This window comes from Sylvia atricapilla, chromosome 1 (genome assembly GCF_009819655.1).
Source record: "Sylvia atricapilla isolate bSylAtr1 chromosome 1, bSylAtr1.pri, whole genome shotgun sequence".
Classification (NCBI taxonomy): Eukaryota; Metazoa; Chordata; class Aves; order Passeriformes; family Sylviidae; genus Sylvia; species Sylvia atricapilla.
The window spans coordinates 118,565,953-118,581,344 of record NC_089140.1 but is presented as its reverse complement, the minus strand read 5'-3'; the positions used below and the strand labels follow the sequence as shown (position 1 = coordinate 118,581,344).

General features: G+C 36.4%; 1 protein-coding gene across 6 annotated transcripts in view; it reads right to left on the bottom strand.

Moving 5' to 3' along the window:
* The window catches only part of CSPP1 (centrosome and spindle pole associated protein 1), a 61,348-nt gene that overhangs the window by 24,018 nt on the left and 21,938 nt on the right, over positions 1–15,392 (bottom strand). For all 6 annotated transcript variants that reach the window (XM_066332104.1, XM_066332071.1, XM_066332087.1 and 3 more), the window contains exons 8-16: positions 13,885–13,986; positions 13,161–13,243; positions 11,272–11,365; positions 10,244–10,301; positions 6,514–6,704; positions 5,553–5,671; positions 4,467–4,545; positions 3,995–4,115; positions 1,849–1,984 (exon numbers count right to left, since the gene is read on the bottom strand). In XM_066332104.1, coding sequence (XP_066188201.1) covers positions 1,849–1,984; positions 3,995–4,115; positions 4,467–4,545; positions 5,553–5,671; positions 6,514–6,704; positions 10,244–10,301; positions 11,272–11,365; positions 13,161–13,243; positions 13,885–13,986 — 983 coding nt within the window. The remainder of the gene's footprint in view (positions 1–1,848; positions 1,985–3,994; positions 4,116–4,466; positions 4,546–5,552; positions 5,672–6,513; positions 6,705–10,243; positions 10,302–11,271; positions 11,366–13,160; positions 13,244–13,884; positions 13,987–15,392) is intronic.

The following is a 15,392-nucleotide window of genomic DNA, read 5'->3' as shown; positions in this document are numbered from 1 at the left end:
ATATCATCCATGGGAACAAAAAATTCAGGCAAAGACAAGAATACAGAAGCTAAGGATGGGATACTAATCATTAGGTACTCTTAACTAACATTAAAAGATTTATTTTGTTCCTTTTCTTTTGTCAGGAACGATTCTCCAGAACAAATCTCCCTTCTCCCTTGCATCAAAAATGCAATTAAATGGAAAGATAAAGAACTCAAAGACAAAATTGACTGACAAGTCTCTGTAGACAAGCAGATATTTAGAAACCACCCTTTCTTCTATCTCCATAAAGCTTTAAAATACTTTTGAGTTTAGTATTGATATTTTAAGTGCTGAATCTCTCTAACGGGTGTTGAGGGAAATAAGTGCAACTGAAGCACTGAAGCATATTTTGCTCTTCCTGTCTTCAGTAATAATCCAGGTGCAGATTTCAATATGTAGGCAAAGCAACATTATCCAACATTTTCATCAAAATTTACATGGTGCCTGATCAAAGATGCTAATTTCAGCTCATTTTGAACTATTACCATACTACACTTAGAAGGCTCATTTCAAAACAAAAAGTACTGCAGTTTTCAGATTACCTTTTGAAATACTGTTTCTGATAATTATGAATTACTGTAGTCATTTATGCACACAGATTCTGAGAACTTTAAATTCCATGCCCCTCTCTAAAGCAACTTTTGCATATAATCAGTCTCAAAAGCGATTTACAGACATTTTAAGAGGATAAGAAGACAAGTCACACCACATAAAAAAGACATGTCAGAAAGCATGTTCTGTTTCATGACACTTGACTCATAGCTTATCCATCATGCTGCCAAGCTACGGTGGAAAAAGTATTTTACATGTTTAATTCAGGAAAACAGGCAAGGAAGCTTCTTTCTCTTGGTTTCTCATTTACAGACAAAGATAAACTTCTCAGCAGTTACATATAGAGCTCAGGCCAGCATGAGACCTTTCCATGTCCAGTCACACCACTGTTGAAGCCTAGAGGAAGAAGCCAAACACGTAAAATGCAGTGCCTGAAGTCAGGCAGTATTGAACACCCCATCTGCCCTGTGGATAAACACCACGTTGGATCCTTAGTACAAGCTTCTAAACTTGTAATTTGGCCACAAAATCTTTAAAAAGCATGTAAACTTCACTCACTACTCTCAAAACACAACTATTAATTTTGACATATGTTGCTCAGGTGTCATACAACTTAAATACCTTTGTGTATAAACTATTATACAGTAAATATTAAGTGGTTTAGTGGAAGTGTAGATGAACAACCTGGATCATAGCTATATTCCAGGTCACTACTCTCATCTTGTATAAAACAGCACTTGGAAAAAAGTAAGCCTTAAAAAAACATTACTACTGAGTGCTCTTTATATAGCTATTTACCAGCAGTGTTACTTTGGGAAATATAAATATTCCACTTAGCTTTGTGCATTTATATAAACATTCCTTTTTTTTCATATCAAAATTAGAGATTTCTAAGACTAGAAACCATTCTTAAAAAGAAAAAAATTAAAAACAAGTTCCTGGGACATGCCTAAATAAAAATCTCAACAGGCTTTAGCACATGTGTATTGCAGATGATTCTAACAATTTGTTTTTCTCCTTCTCCCTTTGCAACTGCATTGTATCTTCACTTACAGTTGACATATCCTGTGTTTCCATTTTGCTTGGATTGTACTATTTGAATGACTCTACAGAAATCAAAATAATATCTCAATTATTCCTAGAGTGCATCTCTTGATTTGTCACAGGCTACTAGTGTTACAAAATAAGGAATAATGTGGCTGAATAGAGCCCTTACGAGAGTGAGAAAACGTCTCTCTTTGAAAAGAGAACCCAAAATTTTCACAAACATACTTATGAGATTTCCTTCTGCATCTTTGAGAGGAGCACCACCACCACCTCTGCCCCAGGGATTGTAATTCCTCATTTCTGCTTCTAACTTCTCCTTCTCCTCTCGCTCTTGTCTGCGTCGTTCTTCTCTCTCTCTTATCTAAAAACAAAGCAATCAAAGTTAGTTCCACAATAATATCACATCAAGTAGAAGTTAAATAAAAATTTAACAGAGCAATCTGAATGCTCTCATTATCCATTTCCCTCATCTACTTCCCTCATCTACAGCAAGCAAACCCAAACAGTTCACTGTCTACACTGCAGACAGTGCACTGCATTCGGTTGTCAAAACATGCACGTCCAGTTGTGCATAATCAGAGAAATGCCCTACACAGTATAAGACTTCCAAGTTCCAGAAATGTCCACATGTGACATTTGTGCTTGATCAAAAGTTCCATATGCTTGGATCTTTGATACGAATGTTTATGCTGCCTGAAAATTAAAACGGCAAAATTCTGCAATATTACTGCGCTTACTTCTCTCAATCTAGTACATTTTGTTTAACCAAAACTTAGGCTGGGGATGACTCCCAATCATAAATGCCTTAACAGAATGTTACACAATTTTATAATCATTCATAAAATAGTTTTCTGTAGTACTTCACTATGTTCTATGTATATAACACAGGAGTGTTCATATGTTTTGTTCTTCTTTTTCTTAAAAATCCTTTATGTAACTAAGTCTTCTAACAACTGTAGCCTTTATAAAATGAACAGCTGTTAAAAACTCCATCTTCTACTCAAAGCTTTTAAAACATTAACTATTTATGCATTTGAAATATATTCATGTATTTTTCTTAAGCTTATTTCTCATGTGCATTAGAAAAACACTTCATTAGATAAATATAATTAGATAAAACACTGTGAGGGTGGTGAGGCATTGGAATAGGTTCCCCAGAGAAGCAGTGGATGCTCAGTCCCTGGAAGTGCTCAAGGTCAAGTTGGATGAGGCATCACACAGCCTGGTCTAGTAGAAGGTGTCCATGGTAGGGGGGTTGGAACTAGATGATTTTTAAGCTCCCTTCCAACTTAGGTCACTCTGGGATTCTATAGTTTCCCTTTATCAAGTAATCACAATTTCCTAAGAGATATAATGAGTCAACAAAGACCCATCTAGCCCCTTCAACTGTTTAAAAAAATCGTCAGTCAGGTTTATCTATAGCAAAAATATTCTGATTGCTTCTGATTGCTTTGAACCATAGCAACTATAAAAGATTGTATCATGCCACATTTATTAGACCTGTATGTCATATTGTGCAGTCTCTCATATAGGAAGGTAATACTTAGGACTATAGTGAGAAAAATGCCTTCAGAGAACCACATGTGCAGTATCTGACACTATTCCTAAATGGTTATTCTGTTCTTTATTTGACCTTGATTGGCAGCTTTTCCTTTATCTCTTATGCACAAATATAATTAGAACTACAGTGTTTTATAGGTATTATTTATCTCTACCAAAGAAATAGATAAAAAATAAGATAAGAAAACATTAAGTGCCCCTGAACTGGGTTCTAGGAAAATTTCTGCAAAAGTAACATGTTTCATCAAGTATATTTTGTAACTATAAACTCCCACAAGGTGCAGCACCAAAAGACCACTGAAGTGAGTATAGGACTCAGATGTTGACTAGAATAGGAGACCCAAACAATTTGTCTACTCTATCAAAAAAGAAGCTAAAAAGAAGTAAGACACCACCTACAAACACCCTGGAGGTAAACATGAGGCAAACCTTTACATTAGATCATGAAGGACTTACAGAAATTAGACTGTTCCTAATACTTATAGCATTAATGGAATATCATAGCTATACAAGCCATTCTCTTCAAGATGAAGGTTCTTATGTTCATGAAAATGCATGCCTGGAACTAATCTGTTTGCTGTAACATTTTAAACATTCTCTCTGCCTCTGACAAAAAATCTGAAGAGCTTATTGTCCACCTGAAAAGCTAAAATGAGCTAAAGCAAGGTCAGAGGAAGGAAGTGATGAAAGGAAGGAGAGTTTGAAAGCTTTTTATTTGTAACTACATAAAACAGTCCTAAAGAGTACTATAGTTACAATCATTATTTGTCAAAAAAAAGAATGAAGAGTTAGAAACTTTATTGCTCAGTACCTGCTGTTGTAATTCTTGTTGGTAAGATAATGTTGCCTCTTTAGAAGGTTTTGTTTTCTCTTCAGAATACGCTCCTATGCTTCTTTGTCTGTCTCCTGTATCTCTCTGTCCAATGTTACTTCTAAATTGAAAGATCACACATATAAAAGCAAGATATCACAGGGTCCAGAGGGGGAGGGTAATTTAAAATTTTTTTTAAAAAATCCCTTCCTGATGTATGTAAGAGCTATTGTTTCCCACAGCCTGGCAGTTTATAATCCCAAACATTTCCTAAAATCCATGTGAAAATAGCAGTTGACTGAATTATTCTTTTATTGTCTAGATAGAAAATCTTTGTTTAGAGGTTTGAAGAGTTGTCATTAATACATTTTATTTCAAAGGGACATCTGTTCTCAGCAAAATATTACCAAGACAAAAAGAATATCAATACAGATAAATACGCACAAGGAATACAAATATAGTTAATACTTACACAGTCTGCTCTACTGGAGCTTGGCCTAAAGGAGGATCCAGACTAGGTATGGGTTGCATTCCCATCATACCTGTACCATCTGCACAGTGAACAAAAAAAACCCAGAAAAACCATATTTTAAATTTTGAATGCTCAGATATAGGTATTTGACATTATTTTAAAGAACAGAGTTCACTGCTCATACTCTGTGAGTGCAGAACAAAGAGCTCCCTCAGCTTCTATAAAAACTTAGATAATCCTTAATGCCCTCTTAAAGAAAGAAATACAATGCCAAGGCACATATATGTTTCTTAAATTCAACTAAATCCCTTTAGATTTCACAAATTATCTCATTAACATATTCTAAAATCAAAAAACAAAATTAAATTACTCGCTTAATGGTAACATTTATCCTTATTCTTTCCAAATGTCATTCAAATCAACTAGTAAAAGAGTTATTTTTCTAAGGTTTTTTCCTCCTTTATTTTACCTTTTCTATGAAGGTAGCACAAAAATTTTTTAAAGTATTTCTAGTTTTTTCTCTAAAAAAAGAAAAAAAAGAAAAAAAGAGAAGAACAAACACCACCTAATCCAGTCTCTCCCTACACACATCACAATAGTTTTAATCGTGAAATTATCATGAAGCAAAGGATAGACAAAAGCAGTGGTTAAAATATAAAAGTAGACTACTTCATACATTATTTTAATATATTTAATGCATTTATAAATATCTTATCAATATTGATAATTATATCTGAAATTGTAACAATGTCTAAACATGTAATTAATTATTTTAAGTTATTTTAGGAAATAATGTTTTAATTATCAATATTATAAATAATATTATCTGGGATGAGTATCAGAAAAGAATCTGAGACTAGAGGTTGTTCAAGTGATGAACAAGATTTCTGGAAGTCATAGCTCTTTTTGTTGCTGGAGAAAATTACTTCATTCAAAAACAGTACTAAAAAAAGCCCTTTTCATTCAATAGACATCTAAAAGATGGGTTTAATTTGCTGTTACAAGTTCTACATTATTCATCATTTAACCAGATTAAACGTAGTCATATGAATCACTCTAACAATCCACCTAAAATCATAAACTTACAGTAAGCAAGAGCAGGATCCAAAGGATTCCTAGCCCCATAAAAGTAATAAGCATCATCATAAGGTGTTTTGTAGTTGTCTGTCAAAACCGGAGGTGGAGGTGGTGGCAACGGTGCAAGCCTTAAAGAAAAAAGGACACAATTCCTTGGTTTAACTGAAAAGACATCATGAAAATAAGTGGAGTGAGGAGAAAAGGAGAGGGAGGGAAAGAGAATGGAGAGGGGATGGGGATAGAAAGAGAATTTCTTACAGAAAAATTCTACATTGAGTTCAGCCGCAGACCTCTCATTAGTGGCATGCAGGAACAAGATGCAGTAATTCTCAGTAGGGAATTAACCTTCCCTGAGGGTGCAGTACATGAACCCAGACTATGCCAGAGATCTAAAGAACATCAAATAAGCATGCCTGCATTAAGTGGCTCACTTAATGGTACTTCCTGGCCGCATCAGTAAAGAAAACAAGGCAAGATCTGGTCAAAGGGTGAATAGGACAAGCACAGCTTTACCCACGTGCCTGAAGCTCCTTCTTGCCCTGAACAGTTTAGTCTCAGCCCTGGGAGACTGCTTAATTAATAGGAGCCACACTTGTGCCATAGCAGTCTCCTGAAAACATGGACTCTGTAGGGCATGTGCCCAAGCATTCTCACAACAGGATTCAACATTACAGGCATAGACATGATTTCTACAGCTCAACCCTTATCCTACACAAACACCCTCTATGAGAGAGCTGCCTTCAGAGAGAATCCAGCCTCCATGGATAGTTTCAAATGAACTATGAGGAAATTGACATTAAAAGTTTATTCCAGTGGAAAGTAGTAGTTTTCTGTTAATTGTCAAAATATTATTTTTATCTTCCTCAGTTCCTTGAAGAAGAGTCAACAGTACTACTGAGCTCTACCTCATGCTAAACATGCTAAACAACAATTTTATTTAACATGTAAAATGAACATGATTGAGAAGCACCTGGGAGCTACCAGTTCCCCAAGACTGCTGACCAGACCCCTCTGAAAGTCTTTATCACTCTGATAGTCTTCATTCACTGGAGAGGTTGAACGGGCAGGCATTGGAGTTTGGAAGGCCACCCTGGGCCTTTCAGGAGGTACTTTCTCTTCAAAAGCTCTTGCTGTGAAGCCAAACTGCTTCAATCTATTTGCCTGAAGGGGAAAAGAAAATTAGAGAAAAAGTGAGAGGGAAAAAAAACAAAACAAAACAGTTACCTTATTACTAGAAAATATCCTGAACCTCCATTTATGTTGGGTTAAACACTGGATCCCAAATAGCTGTTCAAATTTCTAGTAACTGCATTTTTCCTTACAATGATCTACTGGGAATCCAGCATTACAAGGAAATCCAGGAAATTCATCAGAGATTTACAAAAACCAACCTTATCACAGGTTTCAGGAAGTATATGAATCTAGTTAATATCCAGAAAACCAAGGACATTTCCACAGCTGTCTACAGAACAGTTTATCTCCAGCTGCCAATTTTCTATAGTGACAGTATTCTCATATTATGCATAGAAGTTTCTGAAATCTCTCCCCTCCACCCCAAGATTGAAATAGTTCATAATCAGTAAAAACTAAAATCAAATACACACTGAGACTTTTTCCAATAAACATTTCCCTGCAATACCATTATTTGATTTTTTAAATTCCTTTGATCTTATTAATTTTTTCAACCACAACGATTACAAGTCTGGAGGAGGGGGGGGGAGTTCTTTTTAAAACAGAAGCAGCAAATGTTTATTGATAACTGGCAGCCTCAGAAGAAAGTCAAAAGCAACATGCAAATAATGTGAAGGCATGCAAGTCAGTTAGTTTCAGAACTATCCTATCACATCCAGAAAGCCCTTACAGCAACTGCTCTGCATAACTATTCTAATGTTTGTTTAAATAAGGCAATATAATAGAAAAATGGAAACAAATCATACACTTTATAAGTAAAAGAGATTTTGTTCTGAATTTATTGGTCCTAATATTGAAGTTCTTCAACTAACATGCATTCAGAGAAAGTAATACCCGAAACCAGCTACACATTAAATATCTATGAGAAAACCATATACCCTGCAATATAGAAATATTTCAATGAAATATTAAGTCTTTACCTCCTCATCACTTAGCTGCAAAACAGTATATACAAGGCAGTTAGTACTCACCAATTAAGGACTACATCATTTAAATGAAAATTCTCAAAATCTACTAGACATGAATATTTGCTCAGAACATTCAACTTCAAATTTCTTGATGTGAACACAGAATTAGATAACAGATACTAGCTAAAGCAACTGAATTTTATAAAGCAATCTACAGACTTTTTGTCTTTTCAAGTCCAGTGCCTTGAGCAGCAGAACAATGAAAACAGCCTTTCTCACTAACAGCTTTAATCTGAAACCATTCCCAAAGTGTCCCAGCTCTACAGCTGATTTCAGATGTGCTTCAGTACTCATCTCATCCTGGGGATTGTTTCACTTTAAACAAGCAGCATATGCAACAGTGTACATTTATAGATTCTTAATCAGGCATTGCTATTTAACCAACCTGTAATTAATCAAGAAATGCACCTAATTAGAATCTCTCCCTGAGAGGCAATTTAAAGCTAACAGTGACTGATGCTTAATGAATGTAGCAATTCAACTTAATTGAAGGCTTTCAGCTAAATTAGTGCTTTTAAAACACTATGCATGCCGTGTACTTGCTCTAGATATAATTTTGTTCCTACAACAAGCACTTTGCAGATTCTGACTGTGTATGGTATATTGAGTGCTGCAGCACAGCATGCTTCTGCATAGTCAGCTTTGATTACACAAAACTGTTTACACTGACCTTGTGGCCTGCTGAGCCAGAAGAGCCAGCATCCTCTGCTCAGTTCTGCCTCCCTCCCAGCTGTACCCTCTATTCCTCTCCCTTTCACCACCTGAATCCCTGATCAGCCAGCTGACTCCTCTATACCAATTAAAACAGCAAAAAAGATCCAGATTTTTGCCAAATAACTGAGCTGAATCAGTTTGAAACAGGTACCAAACAAGCATGACAGACACTTTTTGCAGGAAGGGCAGGAACATGCAACCAGACAGGTGTTTTCCGTTCCCATTTAGCAGTAAGAATTTTGATTCAGCTTCATTACTTTTCTGTATGCATTCTCAGTCTCCTGTCTTACAAGTTTCACAGAAAGAAAGAAACATTTTCACAGAATATTCAGAGTTGGAAGGGACCCACAAGGATCTGTCTAAAAGCATCTCACAGCTATTCATTCACCTTCATCGTCTAGCAAAGAGTACCTTCTTTCACCTCTACTGAACCCTCCAAAGATGGCACAAGTTTCAATCTGTGTAGAAGCATTCCCCCAAAACAGCACTGGTGATAATTTAAACCAGTAACAAGTCTATTATTGCTTGAAAGCACCACCTTCTATCTTAAACAGCACATCACCACCATACCCAACCTGCATAAGCTTTGGGCCCATAGCAAGTAGATGAAAATCACACAAGTTCTGTCAGTCTCTGCAAGCCTAACAGTCTCCTAATAATGTTACTAGTGCTGACAACCCACTCCTGGATGCATGCTGATCAAAATTCTTAACGTAATCATCACCTTACTAAGCATGTGGAGACAGTAGTAACTCTGCATTAATTCCTACAAACAACACAATACCAAACATCTTGCTTTTTACAAAATCCTATAAAAATGCTTGTAATCCTAAACACTATATTGGATCACTTAAAAAAAAACCTCACAAATTTTAAGTTAAAAACTGTTACAATAAGATCAGCTCACTTGCAAAACAACCTTTTTTTTCCAATTGAGAAAAAGCTTTCTGAAGCAGAGTTTGCATTCCCAAAGAAAGGTTACTACTGCATGCATGAAAGAGGCTACCATACAACACTAAGTATTCTATCCATGATACCCACTGTTGGTACAAATGTCCACTTGAACACAGCAAAAGAAAATGCCCCATAACTTCCATGAAAATATTCTCCTCTTACGCTGAAAGCATGTGTGATGACTTACAGCCTGTGCTGCTTTTGGCTGGGGAAGAGTTCATTTTCTTCATGGTGGTGTAGGGCTGTGTTTGGGATTTTTTCTGAACACAGGGTTGATAATATAGAGATGTTTTTGTTATTGCTGAGCAGGGCTTACACAGTGCCAAGGCCTCTTCTGCTTTTCCTGCTGCCATGCTGGTGAGGGGACTGGGTGTGGCTGGGGCTTGGGAGGAGACACAGCTGGGACAGGCAACCCCAACTGACCAAAGGGATTTTCTGGGCCATAGGACATCATGCTCAGTATATAAAGTGGGGCGAAGAAGGAGGAAGGGGAGGATGTTTGGAGGGATGTTGTTTGTCTTCCCAAGAGGTGTGATGGCTGAACCTGCCTGCCCATGGGTTGCTTGCCCTGTTAAACTGTCTTCATCTCAACCCATGCGTTTTCCAGCTTTTACCCTTCCTATTCTTTCCCTGATCCCACTGGTGGGGAAGTGAGTAAGCGCTGCTTGTGAGGTTTGGCTGGCTGGGCTTAAACCATGACACAGCCTCATCATCCTTGGCTTCAATTTTGTTATACACTGATGACCTAATAAAGAGCCCAACATTTATCATTTTATAGAAACTCTACAGAGTTTTGTGACTGAGCAACCACAGCATGCATGTAAGAAATAAAAGAATAGGTTATATAGATGAAAGAAAATCCGAATTTCTTACCTGCTTTTCTGGGTCTCGAGCTCCAGAAGCAGCAACTGAGAGCTCAAGTTCTTTCTCACTGTTTTGTTTTTTTTAAAAAAAGGATCAAATCAGAAAGCAATAACAACTATATTCATTCTTTCAAAGCACAAATTCACAACTCTGTAATTAAAAGAACTCTGAAAATACACGATAACAGAAGCCAATGATTCCTCTTGATTTCTTCTGGAGTCAGGGAAGGAAATTATATAATATTTGTAAATACACAGAACTCTTGAGAAGTATCTGACTACCATCTATTTCACCTCGTAAAAAATCCAACTACCATAAAAGGAAAAACCACTACAATTCTTTTTACTACAACTTTTCAGAACATTTCTAAAAAATTTGTCTTTATTCACGTTCAAGAAGTTAATACTAAACACATTGAAATGAATGATTCAAAAGTGCAGCAATAAATACTGTTTGGAAATTTCTGGGCTCAGGCTTGTTCTGTATTGTACAATTTTTAACACAATTAGACTGTCAGTAGTAACTGATTTTTAATTCCTTATCCCTTCTCTATTATTGCTGTGTGTTTTTATTTATCCAGACATTATCTATTATTCAGTAGATAGTGACAAATAGGTAAGGAAGAAATTCATATTTTATTATTCTGCATAAGCCAGATGATGAAATGCTTTAAAAATGAAAGGTTGCTTTCCAAATTTGTAGGGCAAAAACAAAACTAATTTTCAACTTTGCTAACTACTTAGGCAGTCCTGTATCAGCAAAAAAAGATAACTTTAGTTAAAGCTTTTTTACCCTTAAGAAACTAAAAAATAAGTTTTAAAAATGTAGAAGTATCTGGGTTTTCTTCGACCCACTGAAAGTTTGTGAATATGTTCATTAAAAACTAAAGCTCTCATGACAATGAGTTTAATTAACTGCAATATTACTCAAATACCTGGAATCCCTTGGTTATGAATTTGCTTTTTACCACACTGAATTAATGGAATGCCTTTAAATTTCAGCCATAATCTCTTAAAAATATAGTGACTTCCCATTACCGTCTCTTATTCCGCTGCTGTTCAGCCATCTGTTCCATTAGTTCTTGTCTGTATTTCTCCTTTCTCCTTTGGAGAAGCTCTCTGTCCTGACCACCTAATGGAAATCACCACACATTTGTGTAAATGCTCCACAAAATACACAAAAGGTACGGGATAAAAACACTGCCTTCCAGCGTCAATTTCAAAACTGAAACACTGCAGGACATATGAACACTACATCTTTACTGACTAAAAAAAAAATAGATATCTAGTTTAAATAGACAACTTGTTTGGAGTATGATGATCAAAATTACTAAAATTTTCATTGTTATTTTCCTAGTTGGCGTGGTTTTTGTATAATCAGGAAGCTACAAATCTCAAAGCTATTTGATACTACGGCAACTAAAAATGGTTTTGTGGGTTTTGGGGTTGGGGTTTTTTTCGGTCTAATATTCACCTAAGGAAGATACACTACAGCACTCCTGAATTATGAGGCACTGCTCTGGATAAAAATAAAAATTAAAACTGAAGGGAGTCAAACCCATGGGGAGGAAAGCAAATTGCTCCACTTTTAGGATGGTTCCCATGACTACTCAGAATTAGCAAAGTACCCACAGATGTGTGTATGTGGAAAGGAAATGGTGATAACAGCTCACGCAGATTTTAAAGAACACAAAAACCTTTTAGTTTGTGGTGGTTCTCCCACAAGAAGTGCAGAGGTCTTCTATTATTTTAAAAACAAACCCCAAAAAACATCAGCAGCACTTCCTGTATTGTTGACTATCAGACACAAAGACTCTTAACATACTCTGTATACAAACTGACTGGACTTCTGGTGAAGTAGACCAGAATAATAAAGAGAAGGAAACTGGAAAGAAACTAAAGCAAAAGCCAAATAAGCAACAGCAACAAAACCTGATGCATGACTGACTGATTTTTTTGTTGTTGTTTTAACTGTTGTGCAATTGACTACACATTGACTACAAATTGACCAAAATGTGCAAGATAACCATGAGTTTGAGGGAGTGTGAAATCATGTTAAAAAAAATTCAAGTTTTAATTTACATGATCTTTACACAATATAGTTTACAACACTCTTCTAACCACGACTGCTAGGAGTACAAATTCACACCTCTGTGTCCTCGAGTTACTCCAAATGAGATGACTGGGCAGACCAGAGAGTGATCACTATGACCCCACTGGTTTAATGCTGCCTTTAAACAGTTCAAAAAAACTGACCTGTCACATATAGCTTTGAAGATCAGGTAAATTCAAATGAAAAAACTAACAAAAATTGTTCTGACAACTGTTAATAGATTTTGCCGTAATTCAGAGCTAGCTTGCCTTCAAAAGCTCCCATACGAAGAATTACTACAGTTCTTTTATTCTTGCCTTTTAACTTCCTGAATTCAGCTAAGAAAGTTATGTCTTCACAAGTATTTCTCTCTATTCCACTCAAAACTAGTGCATCCTGCTAAATTTTATGGCTAGAGGAGAGATAATCAGAATCATTTGTTCTAGCCCAGGGTTGTTTAGTACAGTACTGTTTTTCATATTTCTGCAATTAAATTTCACTATAAAGCTGTGTCTTTAACAATAAAGAGGTTAAGATTTCTCCCATAGTTCCTTTTGTAAAAAAAATTTAATCACTCCTCTGGGCCTTAAAATGTTAATGAAATCTAAGAAGAAACTTGGGCTCTTTAAATTAATTAGTAAGTAAAAAATTAATTAGTAAGTTACATTAAGGGAGAAAACAAGTATCTTTTGCTTTAGTTTCTTTATGTAAATAACATCTATTTACCAGCCTTGTAGACAACTATCAAAAGGAAAAAAAGGCTCATTTTTCTGGTTTTTAACTATTCACAGGGAGAAAAAACATACACAAAGTCTAACTCTTGGTTTATACATACCAAGAACAAGGCCTGTTGCATACCGCCTTTCAGCTGCAGACTTGGCCTGTTCATTAGCTGAAGAACTAATCTGTACCTGATTTCTGGCAAAGACAAAAAAGAAAATGGAATGATCAAACTCAAGAATTTCTTACTGAGTCTGTGGGAAATATGACAAACTCACTTACATCACTATGTGACACATTTGTGACAAACAGTTTTCCTACAACCCAAAAAAATATCCCAAGCAAAAGAAGAAACTGCCTGGCAAAAAGGCATTTCTCCTAATTTCCCATTTGCCTGTGGTTTCTCAAGGCATCAGAAAAACTGACTCAGTTGAGCACTTCACCCATGTTGACAGACTGAATGGTGCCGGTCAAGTGTTTATGTAAGAACTTTTCAAGTGTTCTGCTTCTGCCTCACCCACCTAGATCACTTCAGGACGTGCAAAACCAAGACAAGAGGAAGAAAAGGAATTTTAAAACTACTATGAAAACAGGATTCCACAGTATTTGACTCAAAGTCATCAGCTGAGAATAAGCGCTCTATTAATTCAAAAACGAAATTGGCATGCAAGCGCCAATGATCATTTTCGAGGAAATATGTTTTTCTTGTTATACTATATTCTAGCTGGAGGAAAAAACTATCAGGCATTTCAGACAATGTTTTGGGATTTGAAGTCAGCATTTCCCTCTGACCATGACTTTGCAGTGCAATGATCAGAAAAGTATCCAGTATACCACACTTAGAATCTCCAGTTCTTGAGAAGGGCTGCACTCGTGCTCTCTTTTTTAATTCCTCTTCATAATCTGCAGGTACATCTCTGACCATTCCATTCAGATAGAGCCTTAAAGAAATAGAAAATATCCAGCTCTGCTTGCCTAGAAACAGCCAATCTGAAATGGAAGGTTCAGCAGTTTTGTGCAAATGGATTTGCTGCCTGAATGCACACTGGACAGCAGAACCAGTCCTGAAAATATCACAAAATATTCTAGAAATACTTCACTTTACTGGCACTGTCAGAGCAGCTGTCAGGAATGTGAATTCCCAAGCCTGCTTTCCTGCAGCCCTTATCTAATGAACCTGGTTAAGAGTTTTGAGAGCTAAAGGGCTTTTGCCACTGATACTGCATTAACTGAAACAGATCTTGCTGCTCTTAATCCCCAGGAGCCAATGAAGTCTTCAACAGGTTTTGGCACACAGCTATTGGGTAAGTCTGGTGAAACAACCAATTCAGATATGAAAAGCTTCTTCAATGACAATCTACACTTCACTACACACCTCATAGACTTTAAAAGGGTGAGGTGACTTTTGTTCAAAGCAAAATACAGGTAACACCATGAATACAAAAATTCAGGAGCTAAAATTTGAGTAATCTACCTAAGAAGTGAAATCATATAATTGAAACTTCAAGTAACTTCAGAGATGCCAAATATTTTATGGACACAAGGGAGCTGTTCCTGAAAGATCTGGGCTAGTAGAATTTGTAAGTTTTTCTTGACTTGCAAAATAACAGCTCCATAATGAGGACGTCAAGTTATCATGACAAAATAGGGCAAAAATAAGTATTCAATGAAAAATAAAATACCCAAAAAATGCTATCAAAGTTCTACTTTTTCCAGAGCTGGACAGAGCCATGCACTTCCTACTAAGCAAACAAAGAAAACCCCCAAAACCTAGGTAAACATAGGGAAAAACCTCATTCGTTTACATAAAAAAGCCCACAGCTCTGCCTCCCTCTAATTTAAACAGAATTCAATAATCCAAAGCAAAAGGATGCAAGCAGATTATTAAACACTGATCTGGCATCTTACCAATCCACCAGAACAACATGAAAGAACATTTACCCTCTTGGCATAACATGACCTTATTTTATGATCAAGTTCATCTTTATGACAACAATCAATCTACTCCTTACAAGGCTGGTTACATAAGCCTGAAAGAGCCGGGAACCAGAATGCCAGTGTAATGAAAGGATGCAGGAAGGAAGCAAAAAAAACCCAAAAACAAAACAACAAACAACCAAACCTTAGAATTCAAGAGGCAACCCTTTTTGTAAAAAGCAGCCAGCTTAGCACAGCAGGCCCAGACATGTTGGCCCAATTCAATCAAGAAGCTGTTGTCTCCTGTTACAGGACACACTTGACAGCTGGGGATAGACTAAAGCATTCCACTCCTAAGAACTAAAACATTTTGCAATTCTTCTCACTTCCTGGTCACCATTCTGTTTGTCACAGACCTTGTGCCTCCATC